Here is a 12,889-nt window from a genome sequence, read left to right on the forward strand (position 1 = left end):
TTTGCAGCAACATGGGTGGGCCTAGAGATTATCATACTAAATGAACTAAGTCAGGCAGAGAAAGACAAATCTTATATGATATCACTTATATGTGGAATCTAAACAATAATACAAATGAATCTATATACAAAACAGAAACAGACTCACAGAAAACAAACTTAAGATTCCCAAAGGGGAAAGGGATGGGGAGGAAGGATAGATTAGGAGTATTGAATTAAAAGATACAAACTGCTATATGTAAAATAGATAAACAACAAGGATTTACTGTTTAGCATAGGAAGCTGTATTTAATCTCTTGTAATAACCTATAATAGAAAAGAATCTGGGAAATATATACATGTATAGCTGAATCACTTTGCTGTATACCTGAAACTAATACAACATTGTGAATCAGCTATTCTTCAATTGAGAAAAATTGATTCCAGAAGAAAATCCCTCCCCCCAAAAATAGCCAAAACAATATTAAAAAAGAACAACATAGAATGGCTGTCTGACTTCAAAACTTGCCATGAAGTTACAGTGATCAAGGTGGTGTGTACTGGTGTGAAAATATGTAAACTGATGAGTGGAATAAATACAGAATCCGTAAGTTGATCTACCGTAGGACTGTGTCAATTTAATGGGGGAAAGAAACATCTTTTAAACAGAATCTCAGATATCTTGTTTGAAAGCTCAGTACAAAAATGCATACATCCTGTGTGATTCGGGGTATATGAAATGCAAAACTAATCTATGGTGAGTAATTTATATTTGCCCCAGGGGGTGGGGGTAGGTTGTAAAGGGACACTAGGAGTCTCTCTGGAGTTGTATCTTGTTTTGAGTGGTGGATTCACAGGTGTTTACAGCTTTTAAAACTCATTGAACAGAACACTTAAGGTCTACACATTTCGTTGTAAGTTTTACCTCGATTAACAGAAGAAAACCTCATAAGCTTGAGCCAGGTGCCCTACATACAGGAAGCAGGCTGCGTGTATAAAGCAGAAGCAAACCACAAGTGGTGATGGAGTGGTGAGCCCCATCCAAAAGAGTGGCCACCGCTCCGTCCAGCCGCTGTCACAGTGCAGGAATGGACTGACCTGAGCTTCCCAGATAAGCCTGAAGGCTTCATTTTCATGTCAAACCTCTTGATTTTAGAAATATTGGACACTGATTTTTTTTAAAAACCGAAGTATTTCAATGGGGAGTGTTTACTAATATGAGATGAGATTAGAAGAAAATAAATGGCAATAAAGAGCTCTAGATACTGCTGAACAGGATCTTTTTTCTCATGTAAATAGATGCAAATTTCAGCCCCATCGTTCAGAGTCGGGTAATCTTGGTTGTTATGGAGGACTTAATACTGCAGCCACCGGGGTCAGTGATTAAAGGGCAGAGTCCTATAATTTGTTCTTTATTCTTTGTAGCAACTGATTTTGAGGAAGGTACTGCGAGACAGTGATGGAGGTGGCCTCTGTACCTAGGGTGTTTTTACTCTGAGTCTCAAGCTCTGAACCCCTGTGACTCCAGGAACAACATTAGGGAGCCCTTTTATTCCTGGCATCACTTTGGACAAGTTCTGCAGCAGTTCAAGTTTTGTGTATTAGAAAATAGGGATCAGTTGTAGATGCCCAGGGCTCAGGTCCTTGACCCCTAAACCATGCGAATACTATAAAAATTAGAACTTTAACCTATTCATAGAGTTACAGGTACTGCCCTGGAAATAGTTCAGTGTTAGCTCTTCAGCTTGGAATGATCATTATTATTTAAATCAATGAAGTTGATTCGCCAAAACCCACTGTAAGATATTCATCGTTGCATTTGTTTATCTGCTTAGCAAGCACTGGAGTGTCTGATGTGCCAGGAGTTCTAGGAAGTGCTAGACGTACAGAAATGAATAAAAAACAGTCCCCAGGGCTCAGGGGATTTTGAAACACAAAAAGGTTATATTTAGATTAACATAATTTAAATTGTAACACTGGTTTCCAGACCTGTAATTAGCGTTAGATCTGCCCTTGAGCATTTTGAGGATTATTCTCACTGTGATTTACTTCAGACGGTTCAGCATCTGTCTCCTCCAGCATCACAAGAAACTGAATCTAATGTTTTCATTCCTTTAAATTATTTATCTTGCAAAATGTTAATTCAGTAGCTACTTCGTGCCAGGAACTGTGCTGTTTCCAGGGACTACTGTGTTAAACAAAGCAAATATTAGCTTAGCCCTTGGAATTTGCTGTCAGGGTAATTTGTTGACTGACCTTGACTTATTCCTTTTTTTAAGTACTAAGTCCTTAAGTAAGTGCTACCTACTTCACATTACTCTCTTTCCTGTTTTATCTTTTAGTGTCTACTAGTATATAAGTATTATGCCGCAGACACATTTTGGGGGAAAAAAAGATATATTGAGTAACTTTACTATTGGGAAGCAGTAGTAAACACTAAGAAATATCAACCCCCCATCATAATTTAATAGGAGCCTCTTCTTTCATTTCTCCTCCGTCAACCAAAAAGAAACATTTGCTATTTTGCATTATTATAAAGCTAAAGGTACAGATTTTTTAATCTGTTGGATTGTGTGTTAAATTTTTACTAACCAATTTGAAATCCATTCCTTCTAGACTTGTAAATCTTTTTTTTTTTAACATTGCTGCTGTTACAGCTTCTGAGATACATTTTAAGCTTGTCACTCCCCTTTTCAAGTCATTTTTATAGCTTTCTCCTCCAGCCAAGCCCTGTAATTCTTCCTTGTGCTGAAGAAAGCCCCTAGCCGACACCAGCAAGATTACCATTAGTAATGTTTTATTGTGGGATCTAAAATGTGCATTGGTTGCTTCTCTGTATAGTTTTACATATCCCTGCTGTCATAATTCTTTTTAAACCTGAAAAAAGTATTACTAGTTAATTTATTTGAAGCTGTTCATCCAAAATGATCATTTCATCAGAGGTGGGCTTTGGATAAGTAATTAAAATTGTTCTTAAAGCTGTCACCTTTTCTCTTTCCAGTTTTGAGAAATGGTGCTTGGGAAATTGTGCACTGGGAAAAGGTATGCACTGATTTTTATTTTGTTATTGATTTTATTTTGTTGTTATTTTGTTAGAAATGCATAGAGGTGTATTCTAGTAGATATAATTTTTGTATATAATATAAGCAAATGTCAAGAATTCCACTAATATAAAAGCTATTTAGTAATTAATGTTTTAGACATACATAGAATCTTCAGTTAGTGACTTCCATTTAATAATTCTGCAATGTATTAGAAAGACTGTTAAAATAATATTTGGAACTTTTTGTTTCTTTCATAGTGTATTTTGAGCACTGTTTTCATAGATTTCATTTAACCATGGGCTGTTTTTGTTGTAATTTTTTGCTTTAATCATCTACTTTCCAAGTAAAGTAAAAATTAGATTCTGATATTTCACATTTGTATATTTTACTTCAAATTTATATACTGCAACTAATCACATTTGCACATCGTTAATTCATTTTTTAAAAAAGTCTTACTAACATTGTCTTATAATGAGCTGGAAATCAGTTCCACAGCATCAAGAGGTTAATTTGCTGATAGGACCTCTTAACATGGCAGCTAGTGAGTTGAGTCGTGATTTAACAGAAGTTATCCAAGTGTTCATATGCTTTTCAGGCCTCAGTTTCAAAAGGTAAGCAATAATTGTTAGATCGCCCTTAGTTCTGGAAGACCATTCTGGTCACCAAGTATGTAACCTTCATAACTTGGTAAGAGCCTTTTGGAGGCAAGGCCTTTCTACTCAGGGGCTCTGTTTTCTGAGATCACTAGGACAACAGAGGTGTCGTCTACTCTCAGTTTATTTGCACTCCAGTATTTCCAAGCAAGTTAAAGACCATGTCCTTGATGCTGCCTTGTGGTGTTCCTAGTCACCTCATATCCCCCCAGGGACCAGGAGTCCCTCTAAATTAATTGCATTTTTGTTGATTCTACATCAGTGACCAGAATAGAGATTGACATCTCCTTTTTTGGATATTTGAAAACTCACAGCTCTCTCTCTCTTTGGTCTTTGACATAAAAATAAGAAAGAGGAAAAAACTTGGTGTCTTTGTATTTCTTTGATAGTCACCTGTTTTTCAGCGGAGCAAGATTAAAAAAAACAAAAAAGCTCAATTTACTGTTTCAGAAGAACTTTCTTATATGCTCTTGTATGGTGCTTATGGATTTAAATAGTTTAGAGGATAGAATCAAGTATGACAGATTGAATTATAACTGTATTTCATTTACTAGGTTTGTCTGGGTAATTAACATAAATGCATATCCTAGTCAGTTTGGTGTATCCATCTCTCCTTACCTGGAGTGCTTGTTGTATAGCCAGGAGATAACCATCTACTACTTCACCCTAAAATTAACCTGTTAAAATGCCTTATTTTCCTAATAGGCAGTCATTATTCTAAAACTGGATTATTTTAACTCTTACTTTTTCCATTTTTCACTGACAAAAAACATTATATTACCAGCCCATGATTACCTGTGATGACAGCGTTCTCAGTTATCTCGGAGATCCATGCCACGCCTTACCTGGGCACCCCACTTTGAGATACAAAGGGGTAGAGTTTAAAGTGTTGCCAAAAGTCATCCAGCCAAAATGAGCTGATAACACTTAATAACTAGAATTAGACACTTAATTAGAATTAATAAAAGTTGGTTCAGTGACAAATTCAAGATAAATATTCAGAAATTGACATCACTCTTTTTCCAGCAATAGAAATTTAGAAAAATACAGTGAAAAAGAGATCTCATTCCTGGTGGCACATGGGATGCGTACAAGTAAACTTGGAATGTGTCTATGACTTTTGTAAAGAAAACTTCAAAACTTAAGGTGTTAAAGTTTCATATAAATGTACAAGTATATCATATTCCTAGGAAAACATCACCAGTTGTTCAAAAAATAATGATATAACCTATCTTTTTTTTCCCTCAAGAGTTGACTATTCATTGTAATTTTAAAAATAAACATTTAAGAAAGTAGAAGAATATTTTGGAAAAATAAGAACTTTGTGCAAGGATTAAATGTAAGTGAAATGGGAAGTAGAAGTTATTAAAATAGTTTGGAAGAATTGACATTGATGAATAGTGTAAAGGAGAGTAGAATAGAATAGGATACCCTGAAATAAATCCCGTTTAATATTTGCTAAACAAGGCAAAAATCACTGAAAAAAGGGTTATTTAGTCATGTTGGGACCACAGATGAGCAGTTTCAAGATATAATACAGTTTATATCTAAGTGACATCTTAGCTTATTATCTAAGTCATATTTGAACCTGTGCTGAAATAAATTCCAACTGGCTAGAAGAAAATGTTAAAACATTGTTTTTGAAAAGCATACAAATAGAATAAAGACTTTCATAAATATCTGGAGAAGAGCAAGATCTCAAGGATCTACGGAATTTGATTATATAAAATTTTACACACATAACACAAATAGGCAGAGAGAACATAGAAATATTTGCACCAAATATAACAAAAGATTAAAATCATTGTTATCTGAATAGAAAATGGAAAATTGCCATCAGCAAGAAGTATAATAAACAACCAGACTCAGTGAAATATTCAACCTAATAGTAAAAGTTGTAAATTTAAATAATACTGAGGTCTCATTTGCTATCTAGTCAGGGAAAAGACTCATATTTCAAAAATTTTATGAAATATTTTATTCACATACTGTTGTGGATTAGCAGCTTAAGTCTTCATACTGAGAATCACAAAAAAAAAAAAAAAAGGATTCTGGGAATTTATCCCAAGAAAATAATCATGAAGTAGGGAAATACATGTACATGTATAAAAGTTACCTTTGTAGCATTATTTATAATAGTAAAACATTAGAATACATGAATATCCAACAGTAGAGAAAGCATTTTGTAAATAAATTAGTGACATTCTACACTCTAGTCAATTTTATGACAAGTAAAAGCTGGAATTTCAAATACTGTGGCAACATACAGAAAAATTTTCTATCATCATTCAACTCAAAATACTTTTTGAGTGTCCATGCCAAGCAGTGAGCTCAACAACAGCAAGCGAGACATACGAGGGTTCCTGTGTCGTAAAATAATCAGAGGTGAAAAGAACAGGACCGTGCATGCTAAGATGCTGGCATGTGGAAGTGGTTTATTAGCACTGAGTGCAGGCTGACTTGTGTCAGCCCAATTGCAAGGCAGGTCTCTTCCTTTAGCTTATATAATATTTTGTGCAATTCAAAATAAAATCAATAAACTGAAACCAAGAGTCTGACCCACATGCCAAAGTAATATGATAAACCTTGGTGCAGATGGCTTTAGTTCAGGGTTCTTTCTTCCTTGGCCTTTCTGAATGTGTGGCTACTGTAGTTCCTTTGTAGTGTTTCTCAAAGGACCTACCAATCTGCACAGTGTACCTCCAGTCAGTCACAGACAGGCAGACTTCAGCTCTCAAAACACTAACCGTTCATCCTAGTTACTGCTCTGAAGCCTTTGCTCTGTTGCACAAGGTTACGTTGCCAGTATCTGGTTTTCTAAAAAAATATTACAGTGACAAAGCCCAATACAAGGTGTTGCGTCCCCACTCTTGAAAGTAAACAGCTCTGTTCATTACTCTTACCACAAAGGTCAGTTCTTCAAGGTGAGATGCAGCTGACTGTTCACAGGTTTTTGAGATAGCTGCAGGTGGAGAATTTAGGTAAAGCATCTTAGAATCAACACATTTTTCTGGCTTTGCAGAGAAACATGGAGCAGTGGGCTGTACATATGTGTAAAAGTCACTCTGTAAAGCTGCTTTACTGCATGCAGTTTCCACCATGAAAAACCTTTCTTTGGATTAAGAATTCATATCTCCAAAAATTCCTTACTAAAAATATAAATATGCTGTGGCCTGCAGTTGGACAAATCAGATTTTCAGTCAGTCTATTGCAGTTTGATAAGCTTACCCTTTTTCATAATCCTTGATTGTAGTTACTAATGTCAATTACTTGAGAAGGCTCAGGGTATTGGCCTGAAGCCCTAAATATTTTTGTTTTGTTTGGGGGTGATTAGGTTTATTTATTTATTTTAATGGAGGTACTGGGAACTGAACCCAGGACCTCTTGCATGCTGAGCACGCACTCTACCACTGAGCTATACCCTCCCCACTAAATATTTTTATAACTTCTGTATTTTGAGGACGAAAACTGCTTTGTCATGATGTTCCTCCAATTAGAACATGTGGTCAAAAAATTTTTGCCATCTTGGCTTTCTCTTCTGTCTGTCCTTATGCACACACCAGACTGGAAAGGAGAGTAAATGACATATTAGGAGCTCAGAATCCAAAAGAAAGAGATGCTTGGATATGTTTGAGAAAGTGAACTAAAGCATAGGCATCAGGAGGGGGAAGTAAGCTCCCTGCTTTCCTCACAGAGCTGGGAGGGCTATTTAGCATTCAGTGAGCCCTTGGTTTTCCCAGGCCACTGAGGTAACCACATCAGACCATATAAGATGCTAATATTTTCTTTTAATCTTCAGCTAATAACCATAAGCCTGTATTTTTTTCTTTTTGGTCTTACTGTGAATAAAGATGTTGGAAGACAGTGCAATTAGAGTCTAACAGACTTACGAAAACCCCTTAACACTGTCGTGTAGACAGATAGGATCCCGATTGTATGAAGCATGTAGTCTGATGGGAGAGCAAACATTAAGGCAATGGAAGTGATTAAAGAGCAGTCAGATGGTAACCTGGGTGGTGTTCTCTCTAAGTGCCGGGGCTGCAGAGAACTTTGGTAGCACCCACTAAAAACAAGATTAAAACAGGGTACTCTTACAACACATTACTTTAAGGGCCAGTTTATGCCCAGTCTTGCTGTTTTTTATTTCCCCAGTTGCCCTTTTTGGAGAAAGGGAGTTTTTGATTCCAAGGTCCCTGACAATTTATCAATTTCAGATAATCCAGATTTCATCTGAAATAAATCTCTTTTGAATCAAGGCATGCAGAGTTTTCCTACCTGGATAACCAACAGATATACCGTAGATGAGAAGGTCCCCTCCAACCTTCCCCACCCTATTTCTCCCCTGGTATCGCAAGTAGACCACAGTGGGCTGTCTCTGCAGTGACTTCTTACTGTGACTCCCGCTGAGGACATCATTCTCTCCTTCCCGCTCCCCCCAATAAGGTGTTATTTTAGGGGTCAAGGAAGAGTAGGAAGGGGGAAGAACAAAAAGCTTTTAACCAAAAAAAAAAGGGCTTTTCTTCTCTTGATTAATTATTAAAACTTGTTTTGGGGTTCATTTGGCTCCTAAGAGTGGGGCAATATATTTTTTCATAATATGATGGGAGTATGGCTATCAGTGTAGCTTGCTCCTCTCGGCTTGGTCAGCAAGCCAAATTGTTACTTGGTTGGAGTTGTATTGTTTGCCAACAGCTCTGTGGCAGACCTATCCCTTAAGTTCCTTCTAAGTTTCTGAACATAGTATGTCTTTAATTTGTCTTCAGGCCATGCTCACAAAAATGCTAACAGGTAGTAAAATGAGAAAGACACCAAGCTGTTGTGTTTTGTTTTTTTTAATTTAAAATACAGTAATCATTTCACTATATTTGCTTATACAAAATCGGGCTTTGCAGACAGATGTGGGTTTGAGTCTAAGCTCTTCCTCTGTGATCTTGGGCGAATAACTTAGAATCTAAGACTTACTTTCATCCTCTGTAAATTGTGGTTTATAACCAACACCTATTCTGTAAGGTCATCTGAGGAGTAGTGAGTACATACAAGCTAGTTTCTCTAGCTGTGTTGAGGTTTCCTTACACAGGGTAAAGATTTCATTGGGTAAGTTCCTCCTTTTTATTTTTATGTCATCAGGAGAGAATCATGGGACAGTGAGATGTCAATTAAGTGGACAGAATGGATAGATTTATCTTTATTAAGCTAAAATATATAGCTGGTACAAAAAACATACAAAGCTTCATCTTTTTAAAGGATTGCCCCATCCTTGGCCTCACTCCTAGATAATTTTATACCATTTTGCAAAGATAAGTGGTTCCTGTTCGCCAATAACATTTTTACTGTATTCTGTGATTAAATACAATGGGTTGTATATTTGTAACTATTTTCAATGCAGATGATTAACCGATTCCCAGTTTTCTTTCAGGTAAATGTTGGAGATATAGTTATAATAAAAGGCAAAGAGTATATACCTGCTGACACTGTACTTCTCTCATCAAGGTAGAGATACCTGCTGATGCTCAAACAGTGTAGAGGATGGTTTCTCTACCCTGCACTGACCTTGTGGCTCCTCCAAGGAAATAAGGAATAAACGAAGAATTTTAAGCCTCTCTAATGATTTTGAATTAAGCGATAAAAAAATTGATTGGACTTAAAGGACTCTTTCATGTTTGTCATATAGAATAAGTGATAGGTTCTACAATTATAATTCAGAAATTATAATTACAGTTAAGAGTCTACCCTCCCTCTGGATATGTCCATATCTACTGGTGTAGACTACTAACTCCTGTAAGATTTCCTATCATTTATTTTATATAATACATGGCTTGGGTTCTGTTGATTTTATCTTGCAATCCTTGTTCATGACAAATTTCTTTATGATGCATTTGTATGTCTCTCAGAGTTTCTTGATCTTTATGGTACATCGGTACAAGAAAATGGTTAAATGATTTTTTTTTGTCATCATATCTTTTGGAATGTTACACCTTCCAACAAAAAATTAAAGCACTTTGCTCTTTCTTTTACGTTTTTCCCATTACTGAATTCAGGTAATTTTTGTTTTACTCATATTTAAGATAGTCAGGAATTAGTATTCAGAACATATGGGACTGTTACCCTTTAAAGAATATGGTTTTCAAGTGGCTTTAGATTTAAAAACTGTAAAACTAGTCCTAATAAAAATTAAGAAAAATATTTTTAATATTTTAGAGATTGTTTATCATCATTTCCTTGGACAGTTTTATATGTAAAATCCACATTTAAATATGGACAGTGTCCTTTTTTCAAAATCTGTTTAATCAGGTCATTATTTAAAGTGATTGAATTGTGACACGTTAGTGAAACTTAGGTAAGCAAATAAATTATTCAGATATTTATAGAAGTAAGCCTACAGGTAGTTCAAGTAACTATAGGTATATTTCTGTATTTTATATTTGGGAGCTTTTGTGCCACTTACCTATAGGTTTTTTTTTTTTCAGAAAGATTAAAATTAATAGATTTTTAAACCAATCTTTCTGCTGTTTCCTTTGCTTCTAGCTTTATCAGGGTGAGTCTCTAAAACTGAAGGGTGAAGGCAATGGTCCGTGTGAGAAGGAGTTTGACAGTGAACTTACTATCTCGTGTCATGTACTAGAGAGAGCTCTTCTTAGGAGGCAAAAGCCAGGATTCTTATCCCGTCTTGGTGATTTTAAAGGAAGTACTTAATCTCTCAGGCCTTGACTTCACATCTTTTAAAGTGAGGAAGATGGATTAAATGATCGAACTCTAATGTTCCCCGATTCTCCTTTCTGTTTAAATCCTTAATCTTTCATTTAAGTTTTAAGAACAATTAACCAACCGAATGATGTGTATTTGGTGGTTTTAAGTAAAAGTTTGATAAATGTAATGAATGTTTGACCATCGGAATGTCAAATAACATAGTCAAGCATTCCGGCAATTTAAGAAAGTATTAATGTTTTCCTGATTAAACTCATCATAGACGCCGCCATATGCTGAACCATTCATTACAATTTTCATTTTTTGTTTGCTCAAAAATATGAAGATAATTGACTAGATGGCCCTAATTTATATTTAATTCTCAGTTGAAAGTTTTCAAAATATTCTTCATCTGCCTATATCCAATCTGGACTCCCAGTGAGCTCTTAAACTTGAGAGTATTTCTACAGGATTTATTTTCTCAGCATGAAAAACATTTACTGCTGGCTGTCAATATTGGTAGATCAGAATAGTTTCTATATCTTAATATGGCATCCACCATAATTTACTTCTTTCAAAGATGATTATTTTTTTAAAGATTATCTGATTCACTGATTTTTGTTGCTGAGAAGAATCAAAGTAAAGTGTAAAGCTTGTGCTGCTAAGTATTTCTATCAAAGTGGCAAAATACCACCTTTCAGGGTTTTTTGGGGTTTTTTTGTTTTTTTTGTTTTTGGTGGGTTTTTTGTTTTGGTTTGGTTTGGTTTTTGTTTTTTTTCCTCAAAGGGCTTTTGCATTACTTGGCTCTTTTGAATCTACGTCTTAAGAAGTAGGTAGAAGCTTTTGCCGTCATTGAATAGAAAGAGGAATTTTGACTTTAAGTCTTATTTTTAGTCATTTAGCTTTAGCCAGTGACTAGGCCAAGGCTAGAATACCTAGCTCCTGATTTAGTATCTTCATTATACTACACTGTCCGCTGTCAAAATAAGGACATGGTGATTTTCACCGACAGGGTTGCACCACTTAGCAAAAAAGCATAAACAACAGTTTATAATATTTTAATTTCTAAATATTCTTAAATTATTAATTGCTAATAGTACATCTTCTTTCAGGTAGTTTGAAATTAAAGCATGAACATAGTTCACAGTTATTATGTTTAATCGATTTTCATATTGAAATGAAAAACTGAAATTTTAGAAAAATAACAAAAAGCACATATATGGGTTTAGAAAGTTTAAATACAGTAAAATAACTCAAGCTATTCATTCAATTTCAGACAGGTTCTTGACATATCTATTTCATACTTCCCCTGAAAAATTTCTCCTGAATTCAAAGGCTTACTCCCCAAAAAACAATGCATTATCAACACTTTATTATTAAAATAATTCAAAAAGAGGTCATAATGACTTCTAACTTCCCACAACCCATGTCATTGCAGCTTTACGTTAAAGTTGACATTTATGCAATTAACTCTGAAAATGTTTTGGAATCAGGAAATTTTAACAAAGTTTTTTTGTAGTATGTTGTGTAGGGGAAGAAATAGTGTAGTATACTTTGTTTTTCAAAAGCCTCAAAAGCCTGAAAAGTAGTTTCCACCATTATTTCTTTTCCTCTTGGGTAGGAGTGGACATGTAGTAGGTGACAGTTTCAAACAGGAGAGTGAGGATTTGGAGAAAGAAAAATCTATAAGATGAAGTAGCTCTCTCTATAAAAATATGTTTTTATTTAATTTGCTAAGATATGCGTGTAAGTAAAATTTCAGAAATGAAAAGTTTCTGCCTTAAAAATTGAAAATTGGGCTTAAAAGCAAATAAGTGATTCTTAATTATTCCATTTTCTTGTGCCTTTAGACCTGATCAAAATAAGTTTTGAAAAAATTGGCATTAGACATTTTTATTAACATGTGTTATTTTCTATAATAATTTCAAACTTTCTGTCTCTTTTGTCCATTTGTTTGTTTTTTTCCTGTTATTCATTTTTTTTCCATTTTAATTATTTTAAACTGGGACCTGTAGGTGGCAGTAGGGGAAATAGTGAAAGTGACCAATGGGGAGCATCTCCCAGCAGATCTCATCAGCCTGTCCTCAAGGTTAGAACCACTGAGTTGTACAGGATGTGTGTATGTGGATCCTCACCCTACACCAGAGAGCAGTTTGCACCCAAAGATGGTTGAGTTCTGGATCTCTTCCTTTAAAACACAAACTTTTTATACTTCTTGGTGATGGACGTTTCACAGATGTTTTAAAGCCCTTTTATGTGAATACATTGTTGGACGATGTTCGTCCATCAAGTGGGCAAATTCAGCTCCTATTGCTATTAATAGGAGTCGGAGTCCATGAGACATGCCAGTAAAGGTAGATTTTAATTTACTATGAAATAATCATTAATATAAATTCATATTTGTTTTTAATATATATTCATATTTTGAAACATGCCTAATCACTAAGGCTTAATTTATTACCTCTCCAAAATACTGTTTTCAACAATGTTAAAATTTACATGAAAGACAATTATTGAGCAGATTTTACAA

The 12,889-nt window shown here is 35.0% G+C and overlaps 1 protein-coding gene across 6 annotated transcripts in view; it reads left to right on the forward strand.

Moving 5' to 3' along the window:
* ATP8A1 (ATPase phospholipid transporting 8A1) overlaps window positions 1–12,889 on the forward strand; it is a 214,507-nt gene that overhangs the window by 51,928 nt on the left and 149,690 nt on the right. For 2 of the 6 annotated variants that reach the window (XM_074348531.1, XM_074348539.1), the window contains exons 6-7: window positions 2,980–3,020; window positions 9,092–9,165. In XM_074348531.1, coding sequence (XP_074204632.1) covers window positions 2,980–3,020; window positions 9,092–9,165 — 115 coding nt within the window. Of the gene's footprint in view, window positions 1–2,979; window positions 3,021–3,060; window positions 9,166–12,374; window positions 12,449–12,889 lie in introns of those variants that run through there. The other 4 variants (XM_074348524.1, XM_074348545.1, XM_074348553.1 and 1 more) reach the window with 3 other exon arrangements.

This window comes from Camelus bactrianus, chromosome 2 (genome assembly GCF_048773025.1).
Source record: "Camelus bactrianus isolate YW-2024 breed Bactrian camel chromosome 2, ASM4877302v1, whole genome shotgun sequence".
NCBI lineage: Eukaryota > Metazoa > Chordata > Mammalia > Artiodactyla > Camelidae > Camelus > Camelus bactrianus.